The following is a 19,109-nucleotide window of genomic DNA, read 5'->3' on the forward strand; positions in this document are numbered from 1 at the left end:
CCTTGCCCAATCCTTTTCCTATTATCAGCAGAGCACAGAACTGGAGTGTGCCTGGTGAGTGCTGACCAGGGATTTCTTGTGGTTTAATTTTGATTAGAATATTGTTATTCTTATCATATTGACCATGTCCTTTCCTTTACAGAAGCGTCTCAGTTTCTGGAGGTTCCAATTATTAATTGTTGTTCTCAGTGTCTGTGCTACTAGAGTTATATTTAGGAAGTGGTCTCCTGTAGGTACCCAGGTTTCTTCCCCTTTTGTTTCTGGCACTATGCAGGGCCATTTTACCTCTGGCTTCCTGGCTTCTCTGTCATTGCACTGGTCTGAGGGTTTAGCTGAGAAAGGACTTGGCCCTTTTTTTATGGTAATTCCACCTGCAAGCAAGGATCCCAAATTAGGACCTATATGCCTGCCACCCGCAGCTGCTCCTGGCCTTGGGAGTGGGACACCTGACAGCCTCTTCCACTGCTCCGGATGGGAGGGGGCTTTGCCCCTTTGCCCCCTAGTATATATACCCGACCTGTGTTTAATAAAGTTGCCATTTACTCTTTGGTGAATGAGCATGGTCTCTTTGTGTCTGTCTGTTTCAACCCTTAGGATATTCATCCATTCTTGTGGGCTTGATTTGGGAAAGCACGCGCCTGTTTCAGGTTTGGGAATTCACAGAAAAGTGCAGGCAACAGTCTCCTGTGCCAAGGTATCCAAGAGTACTTCCCACTTTCTCTTCTGTGAGGTTCAGTGTGGTTGGTTTTATGTTGAGGTCTTTGATCCATTTAGAATTGAGTTTTGTGCATGGTGATAGATATGGTTCTATTTGCATTCTTCTACATGTCTATAGACAAGGGAGAAAGGAAGAAGAGTAGGGAAAATACATAGCTCCATTAAAAAAATAAAACATAAAAGAGAATCTTATTAAGGGACCATTGTGTGTGTGTGTGTGTGTGTATGTGTGTGTAATATGTCTTTATGACTTGTTTGGTCAGTGGAGCCATCTATGTAGCTGATGTTATTAATTATCTAATTTTTTGTTGTTTCTCTGGAAAATGATAGGTGTTCACCCATTTTTTTTTCAGAAAATTTAGTGTATTATATTATGAGTTCCTTGAAATTTTTCTTGGTTTGGGAAGTTCTTGGCATGTCTGAGTTTTCCAGTTGTTACTATTTTCATGTTTGGGTTTTGGCTACTTAAGTGGTTGATAAAGTTACTACCTTGGTTTTGTGTGTTTAAAACCTTCTCTTATATTAGTGTCTCTGTCCTAATTAGCTTTAGCTGTCAACAAGATGTAGCCTAGAGTCACCTAAGTGGACATCAACTGAGGCTTTGCCCAAATTGGAATCGCTAGTTACTATATTTGTGAGAAACTGTGTTGATTGATGATTGATATGGGAAAGCTTTTCTGCTGATGTTTTATCTCCCTAAAATGTGAGCCTGAGCAAGGTGAAAGATCTAGGTTAGTACAGGACAGTGACCAAACAAGAGAGGAAGTCAGTAAACAAAGTTTCTCTGTGGTTTTTGCCTTTACTTTGTAGTTTGAGTTTCTATGCTAAGCTCCCCAATTATGGGTTGTATTCTGGCAGTATCAGCCAAATAAGCACGTTTATTACCTGAGATGCTTTTGGTTAGAGAATTGAATCACAGCAAGAAACAAGCAAGTTAGACCAAAATGTAGTATGCCACAACGGATTTTGTTGCCAGGTGGAATGTGGGAATATTGTCTTTTGGAGGAATGTGGAAGATATTAGGACTTCAGATGGCAAAAATCATAGAAAGCTTCACACAGAAGCTTAATTAGCTATTTTTGTAGGACTAGGAATATGGAAGTAAAGTGCTTGAGGTCATAGGATTTAAATGGGAAATAGACTCCATGATAATTCAGCTAGCAGTTATTTGTATAATATTTTGTCCCCAAATCATTCCTATTTTCTCCATTACTGAGAAATTGAATAAGGTAGAATTAAAAAGTAATTGGCTGATTTGTTCAATAAAGTATTAATTTTGTTGGGTGTAGACTCATTTGGGTCTACAATGAAAATAAAACAAGTGGTGCAGAAAGAAATGAAAAGTCAGTTTCATACAGAAAAAAAAACAGCACTACGTGGTTTCAAATGTCAGTCCTGTGGTGAAAAACAGGCAGGAAGTTTTAGGAAGTTTTACATAATTAAAGAGAAGGCCCTTCTTGGCATTTAAAGTCTAGGAATGTAACCTAAGGTAAGACTCCAGCAATGCAAGCATTCAGTTTATGGAAAAAATAGGGAACTGCTTCCTAATCCAAAGAAGCAACTTCATACAGAACCTGCTGTAACTCTGGTCCTAGCTTAGTAGTGTCCTTTACAACTTAGAAGGCAGATTTGGGGGGATCATCCATGTTGTACTAGTTCTGGAAACAAGAAAGATGCAAAATTTATATTTCATAAATTCTTCTTCTCTTGTTTCAGTTCAGCACTGTTGCATGCGGAGTCACAGCGAGGAGACTGTGAGAGTTCATTGCATGAAGCTGTGAAGATGAAGTCAGTGTTGTATTTTGAGATGATAGGATGTTGAAATACTTAAGCTATGAGACATCTGCCATGGAGAACTGCATACAGGGAGTGGAAGTAGCAAAGGAGGCACAAGTGTGAAAATTTTCAGGGGTAGAGTTATCTAAGCCCTTTGAGAATGAAGCCCCACCTGTCTGAGACAGCTACAGGTTATGTTATTTACCCTGTGGAATTTTAGTCTTTCCTGGTCCAATCTTCCCTCACTGTGTTAATATTCCTTTCTTTTTAAAAAATTTCTTCTTCTCTCATACAATACATCCCAAGTACAGTTTTCCCTCACTTCACTTCTCCCAGCCCTCTCCACTGTTTCTCTCTCTACCATATCAACTCTGCCTCCATTTTCCGTCAGAGTGGAGCAGATATCCCAGGGATATCAACAAAGCCCTGCATAACAAGTAACAATGAGACTAGGAACAAACCCTCCTATCAAGGCTAGCTAAGGCAACCTAGTAGGAGGAAAAGGTTTCCAAGAAGAAGTGAAAGAGTCAGAGACACCCCTCCCCCCATTCTCACAATTCAGAGTCACGCAAAACCAAGCTACACAAGGATAACATATATACAAAGAATCTGGTGCAGACCCCTGTAGGTTCTGTGATTGCTGTTTCAGTCTCTGTATGCCCCTATGAGCCCTGCTTAGTTGATTCTGTGGGCTGTATTCTCCTGTATTCTTCAAATTAGGAAAATTTTTGACTATGAATGTTTCTGAAAATGTTTTCTGGGACTTTGAGATTCTTCTTTATTATTCTTAGGTTTGGTCTTACATCATATTTCCTGGATGTTATGTTTTAGGAGATTTTTATATTTAATACTTTTTTAATCATTATATTCATTTCTTCTATCATAACTTCAAAGACTGAAATTCTGTGTTCCATGTCTTGTATTCTTTTTTTGAAGCTTGTCTCTGTAGTTACTATAAGATTACCCAGATTTTCATTTCAAGAATTCCTTCAGTTTGCTTATATTTCCATTTCCAGGTCTTGAACAATTTCATTATTTTTCATCAACTGTCCCTTTGTTTGTTTGTTGACTTTCTTTAAGGAAATTATTAATTTTCTCTGATTCTTTAATAAGAGATTCACTCACTTCCTCTTTAAGGTCATCTCTCATCTTTATAAAGTTGGTCTTAACATACTTGTTCTTCAACTCTGTTGTAATATTCAGAGCATACTGTAGAAAAATAGCTGGAATCTAGTAGAGACATATTGCTCTGGCTATTTTTGATTGTGTTCTTATGCTGGTGTCTAGTTATCTGGGTTTGAAGTGATTGTGGTTCTAGGTGCTGATTTCCCAGGTTGTCTTTATTGGATGGGTTTTTATTTCCTTGGTTTCTAATTGCTCTTTGGTATTCCAGTCTGTGTAGCCTATTGTTGAACAGGGGTTCTCACCAATGTTGGGGGCTGGAAATCTTACAGTAGGGTTGCCGTTTTTCCAGAAGGGAATATCTGTCCAACTTTGTGACTCCAAAAAAAATAGTTTGGAGAGGGATCTTGGGGATAGTGTTGAGGGGACACTGAGATAGTGGGGTAGGTCTATGGGCTTATAGCCTACATATACTACTGGCAGATAGTGTGTCCTTTGTTTTTTTTTTTTTTTTAGTAAATTTTATTAAATTATAAAAGTTTCCAATTCCGCCCCCCCTCCCAACACCCTCCCACTCCCCCCACTCCCCCCCTCCTTCCCCTCAGTCCCCCAGGGCAGTCAGGGTTTCCTGCCCTGTGGGAAGCTCCAGCTCCCTCCCCCTCCCTCCAGGTCCAGGAAGGCGAGCATCCAAACAGACTGGATCCCCAAAATCCAGCATATGCAGAGGAAACAGGTCCCAGTGTCATAGTCAATGGCTTTTCAGAAAGACCCCGGGCCAGCCACAGTCAGAGAATCCGGCCAAATTCCGAGAATCTGGCTAGATCACGTCCTCGTTCAGTCCCAGTCCAGCTGGCCCTGGTAAACTCTCATCAGATCCGTTCCCTTGTATCAGTGGGTGATAGCATCCCTCGCAGTACTGATTTCGTTTTTCATGTTCCTCCTCCTTCCGCTCCCCCTCCAGACCTCGGGGGGCTCAATCCGGTGCTCCAATGTGGGCCTCCGACTGCATAGCCGTCCTTCGCCAGACGAAGGATCTATGGTGATAAGCAAAATATACATCAGTATGGTCATGGGCCACGGCCGATTCAGGCACCCTCTCCTCTGTCCAGAGAGCAATCTGGGGGATTTCTCCTTGGACCTGGGATCCCATATATAATCAAGTCTCCTGTAAACCCTAAAATGGCTCCCTTAGTTGAAATATATTGTTCCCTGATCCCATATTCATCCTACCTCCCTCCCCCCCCCATCCCCGGTCACCAAGCTTTCCCTGTTCCTCCCCTACTCCCTTCTCTCTAGTCCTCTCCCCCTCCATCGACCCTCCCACCCCCCCATGCACCCGAGGTAGTGTGTCCTTTGTTTGAGCAAGGGATCTCCACTCATGTTAGAAGCCACAATGCATAGATGAAGAGGGATGTGGGATATGAGCTAGTATTGGGAGATTAATGAAAGAACAGAGGAGGTCCCCAGGTGAGCAGCCTATGTGGATTTCTGATGGTTGACATGGTTCTAATCCAACATGGATTCTCTATCCGTTGGCCTACCTGCTGTTTTGGCCAATGTGGCTTGCACTTAAGCAGAGGATATCCATCCACTTTGGAGGTAGGGACATGGCTTTGCAAGTTGCCTCCATACCTGTTCTTCTGATTGGTGTGACATGCATGTGCGCAGGAGATGTCTGCCTGAATTGCAGGCTGAACACAGCCATATTCCCTTTTTCTGAATGGGAGTATATTCTGTGCCATTATAAGTTGGAAATATTTAATTTGTTTTTTTTATTTTACAAGATGTGACAGTAATGAGATTGCCCTTAGTGTCAGAAGAGACTTTGGACATTGGCACTGTTTGGGTTGTTACAGATTATGAGGATCATTAAACTTAGACTGAGTGCGTTTTCATTTTTTTCTTTTTTCTTTGTATTTATTTTTCTTTCATACAATAAATCCGGACTACAATGTTTTCTTCCTATACTATTTCTATGCCCACTACTCTATTCATTATTTCCCCAAATCCACTAATTTGTTTCCCTTCAGAAAAGAGCAAGGGGCAATTACACATGGTGCAATAAGACTAGGCTGGACAAGGTAACCCAATATCAGGAAAGGGATCCCAGGAGTAGGCAAAAGAGTCAGAAACACCATGATTTCTAAAGTTAGGAGTCTCACAAACACCCTAAGCTAAACCACCATGGCATGTATGCTGAGAACCTGGCACACAGCTATGCAAACTCCATTAATGCAGCCCAAAAGGCTAGTTTTTATGGTTGCTCCAGGGTTGTATAAAAATAAATGCCACAGCAAACTAAGGGCTTTAGGGAACTTGTTTATCTAAGGGTGTTTAGGAAAGGAACACACACATTCTAATGGTAATTTCTTTATTCTCTCATTTGCTCTGTTCTCATCTAAGCTTCTGTCTATTTTCTGTAGATGACTCCTGTGTCTTCTTGGTCTCAACAGCTACATATACCCAATAGCCTCTTTTCATGCTGGGTGCAGGAGCTACATTTTAAGGTCATCATTTGATAAGAAGCAGAGCTATCCTGATACATACAAGTAGCAAAGCTCAACTTCTTAATTGGCTGTAAAGTGCAGCTGCACATCAACAATCAGTCATTATGTTATCTAACATTTTGTGATTAGCAGAAATGCTGGCTTCCTATAAGTGCTTACAGAAAGAGAGTTGTGTCATAAATGCTTTGGTAGGGACTTAGGTTTGCCTTAAATTTCTTAATATTAGCACACTATTGCATTCTCCAATAGCACAGTGACGATAAGAACATTTTTAAATTTTGAAATATATTTTCCTATCTTTTGTGTAACTTCTGGTTACCTAAGAATACCAGCAGTCCTCATTAGGAATTACAGAGTCAAGTTATTTTCTATAGTTTTGACTAGTCAGAATATATTTTTATAAATTGAGGTCAGGAATGGGTGCAAGGACTAAATCATTTGCCAGCTAGTAATAATTGACCTTTTTTTGTATTTATAACCTATCCAGATAGCTCAGAATGTCCTTGTATACTAGACTTCTATTTCTGGGAATGTATATCTTAAAATTTGTTAGCAAGCATCTGGTCTTAATTTAGAGTTACTTTGAAATATTAAATCAGCTAATAAAATACAGTTGTTTTAGAGCTTGGGTTTGTAACTATTTTCTTCTTTCAGCATAAGCTATGATATAAAACAGCTTTCAGGTATGACTCATAGGCCTTGTATATAACAACAGACATAGCTTTGAAAATTATCCAAGTGTTATTTCTATTCATAAAAATTGTACAACTTAAGAAGACATCGCCTTCCCACCCTTAACAAAGGTATACATGTGCCCAATAGTTGGAATATATTTATGAGATAAACACACAGGGAGGGAGGGAATTTCCATACAATATACATAGTAGCAATGGCATGCAGGGAGACAACAGAAGCAAAATACATTCTGGAAACTGCATTCTTTTAAGCCTTGCTTGAATGAGACATATCCATCAGAGTGATAATCCTTTGGTGGACTGACACCTGAACTTCAATTACCGTCAGCTGCACCTCTGATAAAGTTTTTGTTATCAGCACTCCATGATTACTACCTCAGTTTCTCTGAACTCCCGTGAACCCCGTTTAATTGACTTTGTGGGCCTTGCTCTCTGGGTTTTCTAAACTCCTCTGGATCCTACCATTCTAACCCCCTCTTTCCGCAGGATTTCTAGAATACAACTAATGTTTAGGTAGGAATCTTTGCATATGCTTCCATCAGCTGCAAAAAGAAAACTCTGAAGACAATTGGACCAGGCACCAGTCACTGATTATAGGAGAATATAATTATGAATCATTTCATTGATTTTTTTTCTTGGTCAGATGTATTTGGTTTTACATTAGATCTCTAAGCTATCCAAGTTCTGGTTCCTAGCCCTCCAGGCATTGTCTTTACTTCTTATTTTATGGTTTGCTGTGTATCTGGGTGAATAGCCCATGGTGTCCTCTCCTTTTCTTATTCCCCTTTCTTATTTTTCTTTTTTCCCAGATTTTTCCTCCCATTTCTTCTCTCTTCCTACCAATTCTGCCTATCATTTCACATCAAGATTTTGGCCATTCAGCTATTTATTAGAAAAAGAACATATTTTATGCAGGCAAAGTTTTACAGCTTCACAAATGCAACACAGAAGAATAGAAAACATCTTTGCATCAGTAAAGCAAATGTTTCACAGTGTAAACAAATATAGCACATCTTATAATAATATTCCACAACAGCCTGGGTTACATTTTGAGACCACAAGATTTTCAGATACCTAAGCTATGAGACATCTTCCATGGAGAGGTGGCTACATATTGAGGGTAAAAGTAACCAAAGAGAGAGATGTATGAGAAGTTGCAGTAATAGGGCCATCTAAGCCCTTTCAACCTGAAGCCCCATGCATCTGAAACAGAGCTACAGGATTTGATGTTTGTCCTGCTGTGCTTCAGTCTATGCTTGATCCAATTGTCCCTCACCGTCTCCATTTCTGTTTTTTGGTATATGAATGGTATTCTTTGCCATGTATGTTGGAAAGATGTAACTTGTTTTCTGAAATTACAAGATATCACTGTCTGAAGAGACTTTGGACGTTTGAACAGTGTATAGACCATTGCAGACTATGAGGATCACTGAAATGACTGAATGCATATTCTTCATGGATGACCATCAGCCGATAGTTATTTGGGTCAGAATGTAACTGATTGATTGTAAAACCTACCAGATAGGATGATGTATTTGAACATGTATCTCTCCTTGGTGACTTTCTTTTGATTGCTTGTGAAACCTTTAGTAAGAGGAGCCTTTCTGGATAAAATTCATCATTGGGGGTGTGATAGGAGTCTCTGTAGCCCTGACCCATTTCCTGTTTTTTTGCTGACTGGGTTGTGGTTAAATCTAATCAGCCAGCTTCCTGCTTTTGCTGTCAGACCTTCAACACCATCATAGACTCTCTCTCTAAGTCACATAAGATACAGTAGAAGCAATTGCTGTTCAATGCTAAGACATTTTGTTTGGTAACTTGCTGTTTGAATTTCTTGGTTTGTTTGGTTGGTTTTGAAGACTAGGTTTGTCTGTGTAGCCCTGGCTGTCCTGAAAGTAGCTCTGTACACTAGGCTGGTCTCTAACTCAGAGCTCCCCCGACTCTGTCTCCCAAGTCTTGGGATTAAAGGTGGGGCAACTATGTTGGAATTTTTCTTTTTATGTCATTGGGTGATGAACCTGGAATGTAGGTTTTTGTACACGTCAAGCACTTCTTATCTTGAATTTTATAATGTTATAGAGGGTATCATTCTGTTTTCCGAGATGGTATGTATTCATGCCATTAATACTGGCTGAGCTTTCTGAGTCATTGGATTACAAGTGTATTACCTTCTTCCTGCCTGTTATGTTTGTTTTAAATTTTTAATGAATATGAGTATTTTACCTGTATATCTGGATATGCATCACATGGGTACCTTGTCCTCATAGTGATCAAAAGATGATCTCAGAAACTCTACACTGGAAATAATGGATAGTTGTGATCCCCCATATAAGTACTGACAATTGAGGCCACCTGTATGCAAGACCAACAAGAGTTCTTTACTACTGAGCCATTTCTCCTGCTCTGTGTTGATTAGCTATAGTCAACATTTATATTATTAACTCTTTGTACAATCTTCAGTAAACACCTGTGAGTTCTTTCTATCTTTTGTTTGTTTGACTGATTTTTGCCTGGGAGATAGGGTCTTAATATGTACTTCTAACTGTCTTGGTCCTGACTGCACAATCTAGGCTGGCATTCACCTCAGAGGCAGGTAATACTTGCCTCTACCCTCTGAGTGCTGGAGATAAACGCATAAGCTAATATAACCAACTTATCCATCTTATTTTTCTTTTTTGTAGTTAGTTTTTCATACAATTTTTTTACATGCATTTTGTACTGTTGATCTGTTTACTTTTCTCTCTATGTTTGTTAAAAGATTTTCCTCTTCCAAGGTGATATCCCATTTAAGGGTACAGAAATGACAGAGGTGACCCTCCAGTTTACTTCTAAAGTGACTTAGTAATTACATTATAATATCTATGTCATGGAATTAGTGTGGGGAGCACCAGAATTATAAGACTATACTGTTAAAGAATATACATTTACAATGTTGTCAGTATTATACTTTCTGTTAGAAACATGTCTGGAATATTTTAGAATGCTGTTACCTATGATGATGTGCATTTCAAATTCACTTGGGAAGAATGGAGTTTGCTGGATCCTTCCCAGAAGAATCTCTACAAAGACGTGATGATGGAGACCTACAGAAACCTCAGTACTTTTGGTAAGTCTGCATTTTTCTTCATGTTTTAAAATAAGGGGACAACTATTTCTTGGTTATTGATGCGTCTAGGTTCCTTGGAATGTGAATTGTAGTCTAGGTTTCTTTCCTTTATGTCTAAAAGCCACTTGTGAGGGAGTACATATGATATTTGTCTTTCTGGATCTGGATTAGCTCACTCAATATAGTGTTTTCTAGATCCATCCATTTGCCTGCAAATTTCAAGATGTCATTTTTTTCCTGCTGTGTATTAGTACATTGTGTAAATGTACCACATTTTTCCTTATCCATTCTTTGGTTGAGGGTCATTTAGGTTGTTTCCATGTTCTCACTATGACAAACAATGCTGTTATGAACATCATGTCCATGTGGTACAATTGATCATCCTTTGGGTATATACATAAAAGTAATATATCTAGGTCTTGAGAAAGGTTGTTTCTTCTTTAATAGTCAAGAAATATTAAAACTTGACATGACAGTTGTTCTTAGACATTAATATTGTCTAATAATTACCCTTTCTAGTTTGCAAACTTTACTGTTTCCTGGCAAAACAGCTGTATTGATCCTGTCAATTGTCATTAGATTCTGTTTTTGACAAAGTTATATAAAGTCTGGTTGATCTCATTAAAATTGTCACAGCCTCAGTCTTTCGGTAACCCTTCGAACCCAAGCCTGTTCTCATTCCTAATGGCTATATCAGGTGGCCTGCTAAGTAAGAGTGGGCACTTATACCAAACCACATAGCAGAATATATTCTCTGTGTGGGAGGATACAGAAGCATTGTCCTGACCTTGTCTCATCCCCAACTCTGTGAATGGCAAAATAAATCTAAAATTTTGCAAATACCAAGACTAGAGATTCCAGTTAAGTTCTTTAGAAGAGCTACTTCTGCCTGCCATATGCCTTGTCAGGTTCTGTTTACCCAAATTTGACCTTACCCAATAGAAACAAACTGTAGACTGGCCACAGTCTTACGTCAGCCTCATAGACCCTGATTTCAGCCAAAATCAAAGTCTCTAACCTTCAGACTAGTCTTACAGATCATGGCCCTCTATCAGGACAGGCTAGCTCCCAAAACAAAAGTTCAACACCACATACTCCTCTAGGATGGTCCATATCTTTAAACCTTTGATTGCATGGGTTCCTTCAAGAAATGAGTCAAATCCTGCAAAAATTTCTGTTCCCCCATTTCACCCTATATCACATGCACCTTCCTAACCAGAGTTAAAGGCCTCCCCCATCAGACATGAGATCTGTCTTCACTCCCACTAACATGACCACGTCTTAAAATTTGTTATCAGGGCCAGATCTTGAAACCAATTAAAATGTATTGCCACTTATAGACTTATACTCAGACGTTGATGTCACTTCCATTTGAAGTTGCTCATTAATTATGAATTTAGGAATACATATGTATGTAATGTGCTTCTGAGCTGCATCTTTATTTGAAATGAAGCAGGCATTAAAGTTTTCTCAGAATTTGTGTGAACAGAGAGCACAGATCTTAAGACTCAGTAGTACTGAGAGACTCTCAGTCTTTAGTTGGCATGAAGCACCTCAGAGTATAAAATACTATTGAACTTGAAGACATTATTATCAATTTATTCTTCTGTTTTATTTGAGCCTGTGAATCTCTTTGCTTTATTCCTTTCTTTTCTTATTGAAATTTTTTTACATAACATATTTTGATTATGTTTTCCTCTCCCCCAATTTCTCTCAAATATCTCCATCTCTCTCATTCAACTTTCTCTCTTCTCTTCTCTTCTCTTCTCTTCTTTTCTCTTCTCTTTGTCTCATATATTATATATAAAAATAATTAAAAGCATAAAACCAACCTGTATATATATAATAAAATATGCATTATAATATATGGATAAAATAAAAATCAACAAAACAACCACCAAACAAACAAGCAAAAGATAAAACCTTCACCACCAACAAACAAAAGAACAATAATAAAAAACCGTGCAATAATGGAGCAAAATGTCCACAAAAATACTAGCAAATTTCTTATGTAAAGGACAACTCTTTGTTCGATAGGAATCTGCATTGGAGTGTGGTTGAGATAGACAAGGAGACTCTATTAAAGAAAGCAGATTTTTTTTCTTTGTCGATAGATATCAATTGCAAATAGATTCTTGCTTAGGGTTGGCTTAGGGTTGGCACCATCTGTTCCCTTCCCTCTCTCAGTGCTGGCAGACTTAAATTGAGCAGGTTCTGTGAATGTTACCACAGTCTCTGAGTTCATGTGTACATCAGTTCTCTTTTATCTGGAGGACACTGCTTCCTTGGAGTCATCTGCCATATCTGAATCTGTGAATTCTTTTGCCTTTTCTTTGTAACTCTTTGAACACTCAGGGGAAGAGTTTGATTAAGACATTCTGTTTAGTTCTTAGTGGTCCAAAGTCTCACAGACTGTATATCAGGCAGTGTTGGATCTCTGTGTTTATTCCCATCCACATCAAGAAGAAGCATCTCTGTTGAGGGTAAAACTATTCTTTGACCTATGGGGATCGCAGTATGCTTTTAGGGGTCATTTTATTGCTATGTTCTTTAAGCAGAAAGATCCTAGCAAACTTTCTCATAGGGCCGCGACCTATGACAGTGTCAGTGTTTTACATGATTTTAATCTTGGTGATATTTTTAAACTCCTCCCAGACCCTACCCACCTCGCTACTCACCCATATTCACACCCTTTCTCTCATTAGAAAAGAAAAATGCATCTAAACTTAAAAATACAATAGATAACATAAAAATAAGAAAAGAACAGAACAAAAAAATAAGAGAAAATGATCTCTCCTTCCCACAAAAAAAACCCACAAGATGAACTTACAGGTGAAATTGTTGATTTCCTTTATCAAGAGAATCGCCTAAGTTGAAAATGTTTTTCCCTCGATTTAGAGCACCACTTAGATCTAAAATTCTTAGGATATGTATCAACTCCCAACATTTACAGTGTCTCTAAAACTTTTCTCAGTAGTTACCAGCAACAACAAGTCAAAATCATAATTCTTAGCATTGTCAATCAATACCAACTTTTTCAAATCTCTTTTGGTCAGTACCATTGTTCTTACATTATAGGCCAATACCAATTTTTCTCATTATCTTATATGCAGTTGCAAATATCAGGTCATTACTGGTAAGAGTACAATACCATTTGTTGTTATTAAATACCACTTTCATTCTCTGAGCAGCTGTTAAGCCCTCAGTCTGCCCCCTTCTTAAGTGAAGAAAAATTTTAGTCATTTCTTATTTTGAGTCTTTCTTTCCCTGAAAGTAATGTTTAGGTCTTAGTTCTTAGGTTTAATATTTTAATCAAAATGAGTTCTGTGTGTCAGAAATTAAAAACACTCAAATGTTCAGTCTGCATCTTAGTTCTAAAGCAAACAGGTTTCAAACCACAGCAAGCTGCAGACAGCATAGTCAGGTCATCTCAACAGGGTCTCTTTGTCTGAAGTCTCTGGATGGTTTTGAAAGACCCCCGATATTGGAAGACTCTCACTCAAGCCTCGGGATAACGTGACCACCCCAATAACTCACAAGAGACCGTCCTTGCTGCAATCACACGAGGTTTAGTGACAAGATAACAAGATGGGAACCAGTGCACTGGGGCCGAGACTCATAACCCATGCAAGGGAAGAGTTCGACCCCAAGTGACCAGGAGAAGTAGTTTTTATAGGAAGAAACCACACAGCCCAGTAATCTGAAAGGGGGCAGTGAGGGTGTCACAGAAAATTCCAAAAATTCCAGTGAGATTACAAGGGGGCAACTCCCTGCCTCTCAAGATCATTCTCAAGGTCATAATCAGCTAGTTCCTATTCCAAAAATACCTATGATAATTACTAGGGGGAAACTCCCTGTTTCTCAAGATTACTCTCAAGATTACAATCTAACTTTATCTTCAGCTAGTTCCTGAAACCCTGAAACTGGCTAATCCTAGATTTCTGATTCTTCTCTTCCTGCTAGATTTTTGGCTCTATTTTTTCCTGTTAGGGGGATCTGGATTTATCCAGATCTTTCAGTGTCACCTTTTCCTGGATCATTGCTTTATTAGATTCTACTTTTCTTTTTTGTGATTCTGAAATAAATAAATGTTGATAAATAAATAATGATTAATGTTGATAATCATTATTTCTGCCTGTGGATTTTTTTCAACCATGTCTTTACAAACTAAAATCATGGTGGGAATTGCCCCTTCTCTCTGCTTCTTTTCTTAAAAAATAGAGAGGATGTAGAGATAACATAAGTGAATTAGTTTATTTACCCTCAGATCTTAAGAGTCAGATTTTCACTTGCTCTAGTAATCTTTCTGAACCCTGAGAGGTTTAATGGACATAACTCCAAAATAAACCTTGAAAAGGATGATTTTTGTTACCATTTTCTTTTAAACATAGTGTCTTAGTTAATGTTTCTATTGCTACAAATAGACACCATGACAATGGCAACTCTCATAAAAGAAAAAAATTTATTTGAAGCAGGTTTACCAGTTCAGAGGATTCATCCATTGTTGTTAAGGAGGGAAGCATGGCAGTGCACAGGCAAACATGGTACTGGAGAAAGATCTGAGAGTTCTTCATCTGCATCGTTAGGCAGCAGGAAGAGAGAAAGAGATACTCGGCCTGGGTTAAGTATTTAAAAACTCAAAGTCCACCTCCTGACACACTTTGTCCAAGAAAGCTACACTTACTCTAACAAGGACACACCTTCTAACAGAGCCAATCCCTAAGGACCAAACATTCAAATACAGGAAAATATAGGGGCTATTCTTATTCAAATCACCACACAAAGTAAAATGGGATTTTCTCCTCAGTGTGTCTTGGCATTGTCTAAAGAAAAAGACCACTTACTGTATGCATCAGCCAACTATTACTAAACACTGGCCAAGGACTTTGTAAAAAGTGCTATTGAATGTTTTCAGTATCAATCATAATATTTGTTTTGTATGATACTAATATCTTTCAAAGAAAATTAACTGAAGGGAGGATGCAATTTAGATGGGGTCAAAACTATCCATCTGTGTGCTGAGTGGGGCCTCATTTCTGAAATTGGGTAGACAAATGTTCAGTAAAATTATTTATTATTTTTATATTATTTATAAAATAATATCAATATGAAGGAATACTCCCCTCATTGGTACATAGTGACTTTCATTATCTCTTCTGATCACGTTTGTCTAAAAATGGCCTACACAGCTGCTGGTGTAGCAAACTACATTTGATTTCACATTCCACTAGCTTAGGTTATTGCAGTCCAGCCTCTCACGTATAGTCTTATGTCTTTGTCATGGAGTTAGTAGTTCATAAGCTTTTGCATCTTTATTGGTGCTATTTTTTAAAATTCACTAAATTAGTCCTTTTTTTTTAAGTTTCAGGACCTTTTGTATGACTCTTTTTAGTAGGAGGTTTACTAAAACTGGGACAATTAAAAGAGGATTATTATGGGCATTGTAAAAAATTTCATGTAAATTTGTGAAATGTTTCTATTTTTAAAGGCCATTTATAATTAGAATTATTTAAAGATATTTAGTGATTCCTCTCTTATTAATATTAATCTTAAAGTTTAAAGGACTCTATTATAAATCAGAGTACGTTTATGGCAACTTTAAAATATTTACTGTAAAAAATAATTTTGTTGTTGAAAGTGCTCAATGTATAGTAGTACACAGATATGTTTAACATTAAAACTAATCTAGTAAATATTTTAGTTATATATAGATTTATATAGATTTTAGACATATATTAATTGTTATTTTGTAGTCAACTATGCCTTTTATTTTTAAAATTAGTGATAGTTTAAATGATAAAGAGCCAAAGAATTATTTTTAGTCAGAATTTAAAAATATAAGCGAAAAAGTACATGATCATTTAAATTCAGGCATGTCCTTTATTATTTCTGAAGATCTGTTTACTGTGTATTAATTGATAAAGCATTGGAATCAATAATCAAGTTCTAATAAAAATAACGATTGCTGCTTATTCAATATTTCTGTCCTTAAAAAAGATCGTTTTTTTTCCTGTTGATTAGAATTATGGTGCCATTCTGCCACCTAGTGGAGTTTGCTTGTAAACAAAACCAAAATCTCACTGCTGTTGATCTGAAGAGTTTTGTAGTATGATTAGCGCATCTAAAAAAAAAAATTCCATCAGTTAAAGAGTAATAGCATTTGCAGTGGAAATATTTATGTTATCATTAATTTCTGGATATATAATTTCATAAGATATAAGTGTAAACACAGAAAGCATGAGACTAAAAAACACATTTCAATGTACGTATGAGTGCATACAGATATATTAGTCCTAGACTGCACTTATCCATATATAAAACTTTCTACCACCATCTGTTAATCCAAAATTATGTGTTTTTGCTAATTTTAACCCTCCTTTTAAAACTTAAGGCAAATGAGGACTTAGACTCTACAGATAAAATGTCCTTTATCAAAGGACAACACATTGGGAGAAGCCTCTGACTGTCATCTCTCCTTCCTCTAAATCATATAAGATTTCCAATTAACGGCATTAACACTAAACACATTATGAGGTCAAATCTTGAGATTAAAATATGTAGTAATTTAGCACACAGTTTAAAGAGTTTACAATAGTTGGAACAATTATATAAACTTGTGTGGAGATGGAGAGGTGATAAACTATTGAGGGCTAAGCTCACAAAATTACAAACCTGAGTGAGACCAGCATCATGAAAGGATATTTTGCATTTCTCTTAACAGGACTTTAAAATCATCACACACATACAACTATGTTTATATTTTAGTCATAACTAGCAAGCCACATATTTTACCAGTTCTTCAAAGCTGTGTTTTATTACCTATTAAGAACTTAAATTTAAAGTATCCTGGATATAAATTTATTACATGAACGCTTGTGAGTAGACAATTTGGTGTCCCCAAATGTATTCACAGTGTTGTGCTGCTGTATTCACTGTCTCCAGAACATTTAACCAGCCCAACAAGAGTTGTGGACATGCTGGATGATTCTTTCCCAGCTTCTGTACCTGGTTAACTGTATGGAATCTTATTGTATCCATGAAGTTCGTAAGTACCACACAGGGTTGGATTTGTGCGCTATGCGTTTTCTGTGTTGATTTCATCTATTCTAATGTCTGTATAGATCATTCTTGCTGAAGGATGCATATCTGTTGATAGCTAATTGCTTTGTTTCTGTCATTTGCTTATTGTAAGTAAGGATCACCTGAAAATGAATATGTGAGTCTGGTATTAATTAATTTGGTACTTATTTGAGGTAGAATTTCTGGATTATGTGGAATTTGCACATTAATTGCTTTATGAAGCACCTTGCATGTTTCCATAAACATATCACAGATTTACATATTCTCCAATAATACTAAAAGGACACCACGATCTCCATATATTTTATCCACTTCCCATGCTTTCCCAACCTCCTTACAGCCGTCTCCTTTTTTTCTTCTCTTACTTTCTTCAGCTTTGACTATCCTGGAATTCACTTTGTAGAACAGGCTGCCCTTGAACTCACAGAGATCTAGCTGGCTCTGCCTCCCAAGGTGGCTAGTAATGGTGTGCACCACCACATCTAACTGAAAGGAGTGGTAACAGCTCACACCATTAATCCAGCACTCAGGAGGTCAAGATAGGAAGATCGCTGAATTCAAGATCATCCTGATCTACATAAGAAGTTCCTGCAGCCAGGTATATACAGTATCTCAACTACAAAGCAAAACAAAACAAATGTACAAACAAACAGAAAGAAATAAAGCAATACACTTCTTACTCAAAATCGGTGAGTTGTTCCTGATTTTTTTTTGTCATTTCCCTAGCAATTACCAATGGTGACCTGATTTAGTCCTGATGATTTGGCATTTGTATATCTTCTCTGGATATATGACTACTGTGGTTCTGTGCAAAATGTAGTGTTTAGTTTTTTTCCATTGTATTATTTTTATAGCTTCCTAAAAAGAGTACTAATCTTGTAAAAAAAATTATAAATAAATAAATCATATGTTTCTCTATTTTAGAAGGAAAGAAATGTGTGATCATAATCTTCTGAAGTTGTAAATCCATGTGTAAATCAATACTATGTTGTATTTAAAAATATTTTTAAAAAGTTTGTATTCTTATTTTAAGCAAATGAATGTCTTTTCTGCATGTAGTATGCCCAAAAAAGCCAGAAGAAGGCTTTGAATCTTCTGTGCCGGGAACATACTGATTTCTTAAAAATTTCTTTTAGTTTTGAGATTATAATATAATTACTTCATTTCTTTCTTTTTCTTCATTTTCTTGTCCCATATATCATTCCTTGTTCTCTTTCAAATGCATGAATCTTTTTACATTAACATTTACATTCCATGCAACTATATGCACATCTACATACTTATACATTCATAAATAATGTTATTTATATGAATTTTTCAGGGGTGACCATTTGATAATAAATAATCAGTAATGTTCTTTCCTGGGGAGCATTGTCCTCCCCACTCTCAGAACTCTTTAGTTGTTTATAGTTCTTTGTAAAGGTTGGGGCTCTTGATCTTTCCGGTGTCCTTTTTGCCATGACTATAGTTTTTTTAGGCTTATGTTTAGGCAGTTCTGCTAGTAAGACTGTCTGGGTGTGCATTACTACGAGACACAACCTCACAACAAATTTCACAATATTATGACTTTAAATATTTATTGGCTCCTCTTTTTTATAAAAATATGTTTTATTGAATACTCTTCACCAAATTGCTGAGCACTTTCTATACAACATTATATTTAATATTTGAATAACAAATGGTTTGTCCATGTTTCCTTATGACGAAACCAAAAAACAAACAAAAACAAAAAACAAAACAAACAAACAACAACAAATCAACCTTTAACAGAACTCTGAGCAGCACTGATGGTCAACATATTAGAGACCAGGCCCATGTGATGAACTGTGGAGTCAAGGAACCCTACCTTCTCGTGTTCTGGTTGTCAGGTATTTATGTTTGCATTAATAAATCAAGGAAATATACTATTACTTAATAAATATGCCTTGTTAGGTTTTGATTCTTTTTATCAACTGGTGGTTTTCAACTGGGATGATTTTGCCTCTTGGGGACATTTGACTGTGCCTACATAATATTTGAAACCCAATTGCATCTATTGGGTAGAGGTCTGCGAGGCTGCTAAAGCCCTGCTGCAAACAGGGTGGCCTCCCATGACCAATTATCTGG

The 19,109-nt window shown here is 37.2% G+C and overlaps 1 protein-coding gene across 1 annotated transcript in view; it reads left to right on the forward strand.

Moving 5' to 3' along the window:
* LOC148122853 (olfactory receptor 5D3-like) overlaps nt 1–19,109 on the forward strand; it is a 33,638-nt gene that overhangs the window by 9,894 nt on the left and 4,635 nt on the right. Inside the window, exons 2-3 of the mRNA XM_087898505.1 lie at nt 9,775–9,923; nt 16,866–16,968. Of these exons, the coding sequence (XP_087754631.1) occupies nt 16,960–16,968 (9 nt within the window). The 5' untranslated portion in view covers nt 9,775–9,923; nt 16,866–16,959. The remainder of the gene's footprint in view (nt 1–9,774; nt 9,924–16,865; nt 16,969–19,109) is intronic.

This window comes from Myodes glareolus, chromosome 2 (genome assembly GCF_982192425.1).
Source record: "Myodes glareolus chromosome 2, mMyoGla1.1, whole genome shotgun sequence".
Lineage (NCBI taxonomy): Eukaryota > Metazoa > Chordata > Mammalia > Rodentia > Cricetidae > Myodes > Myodes glareolus.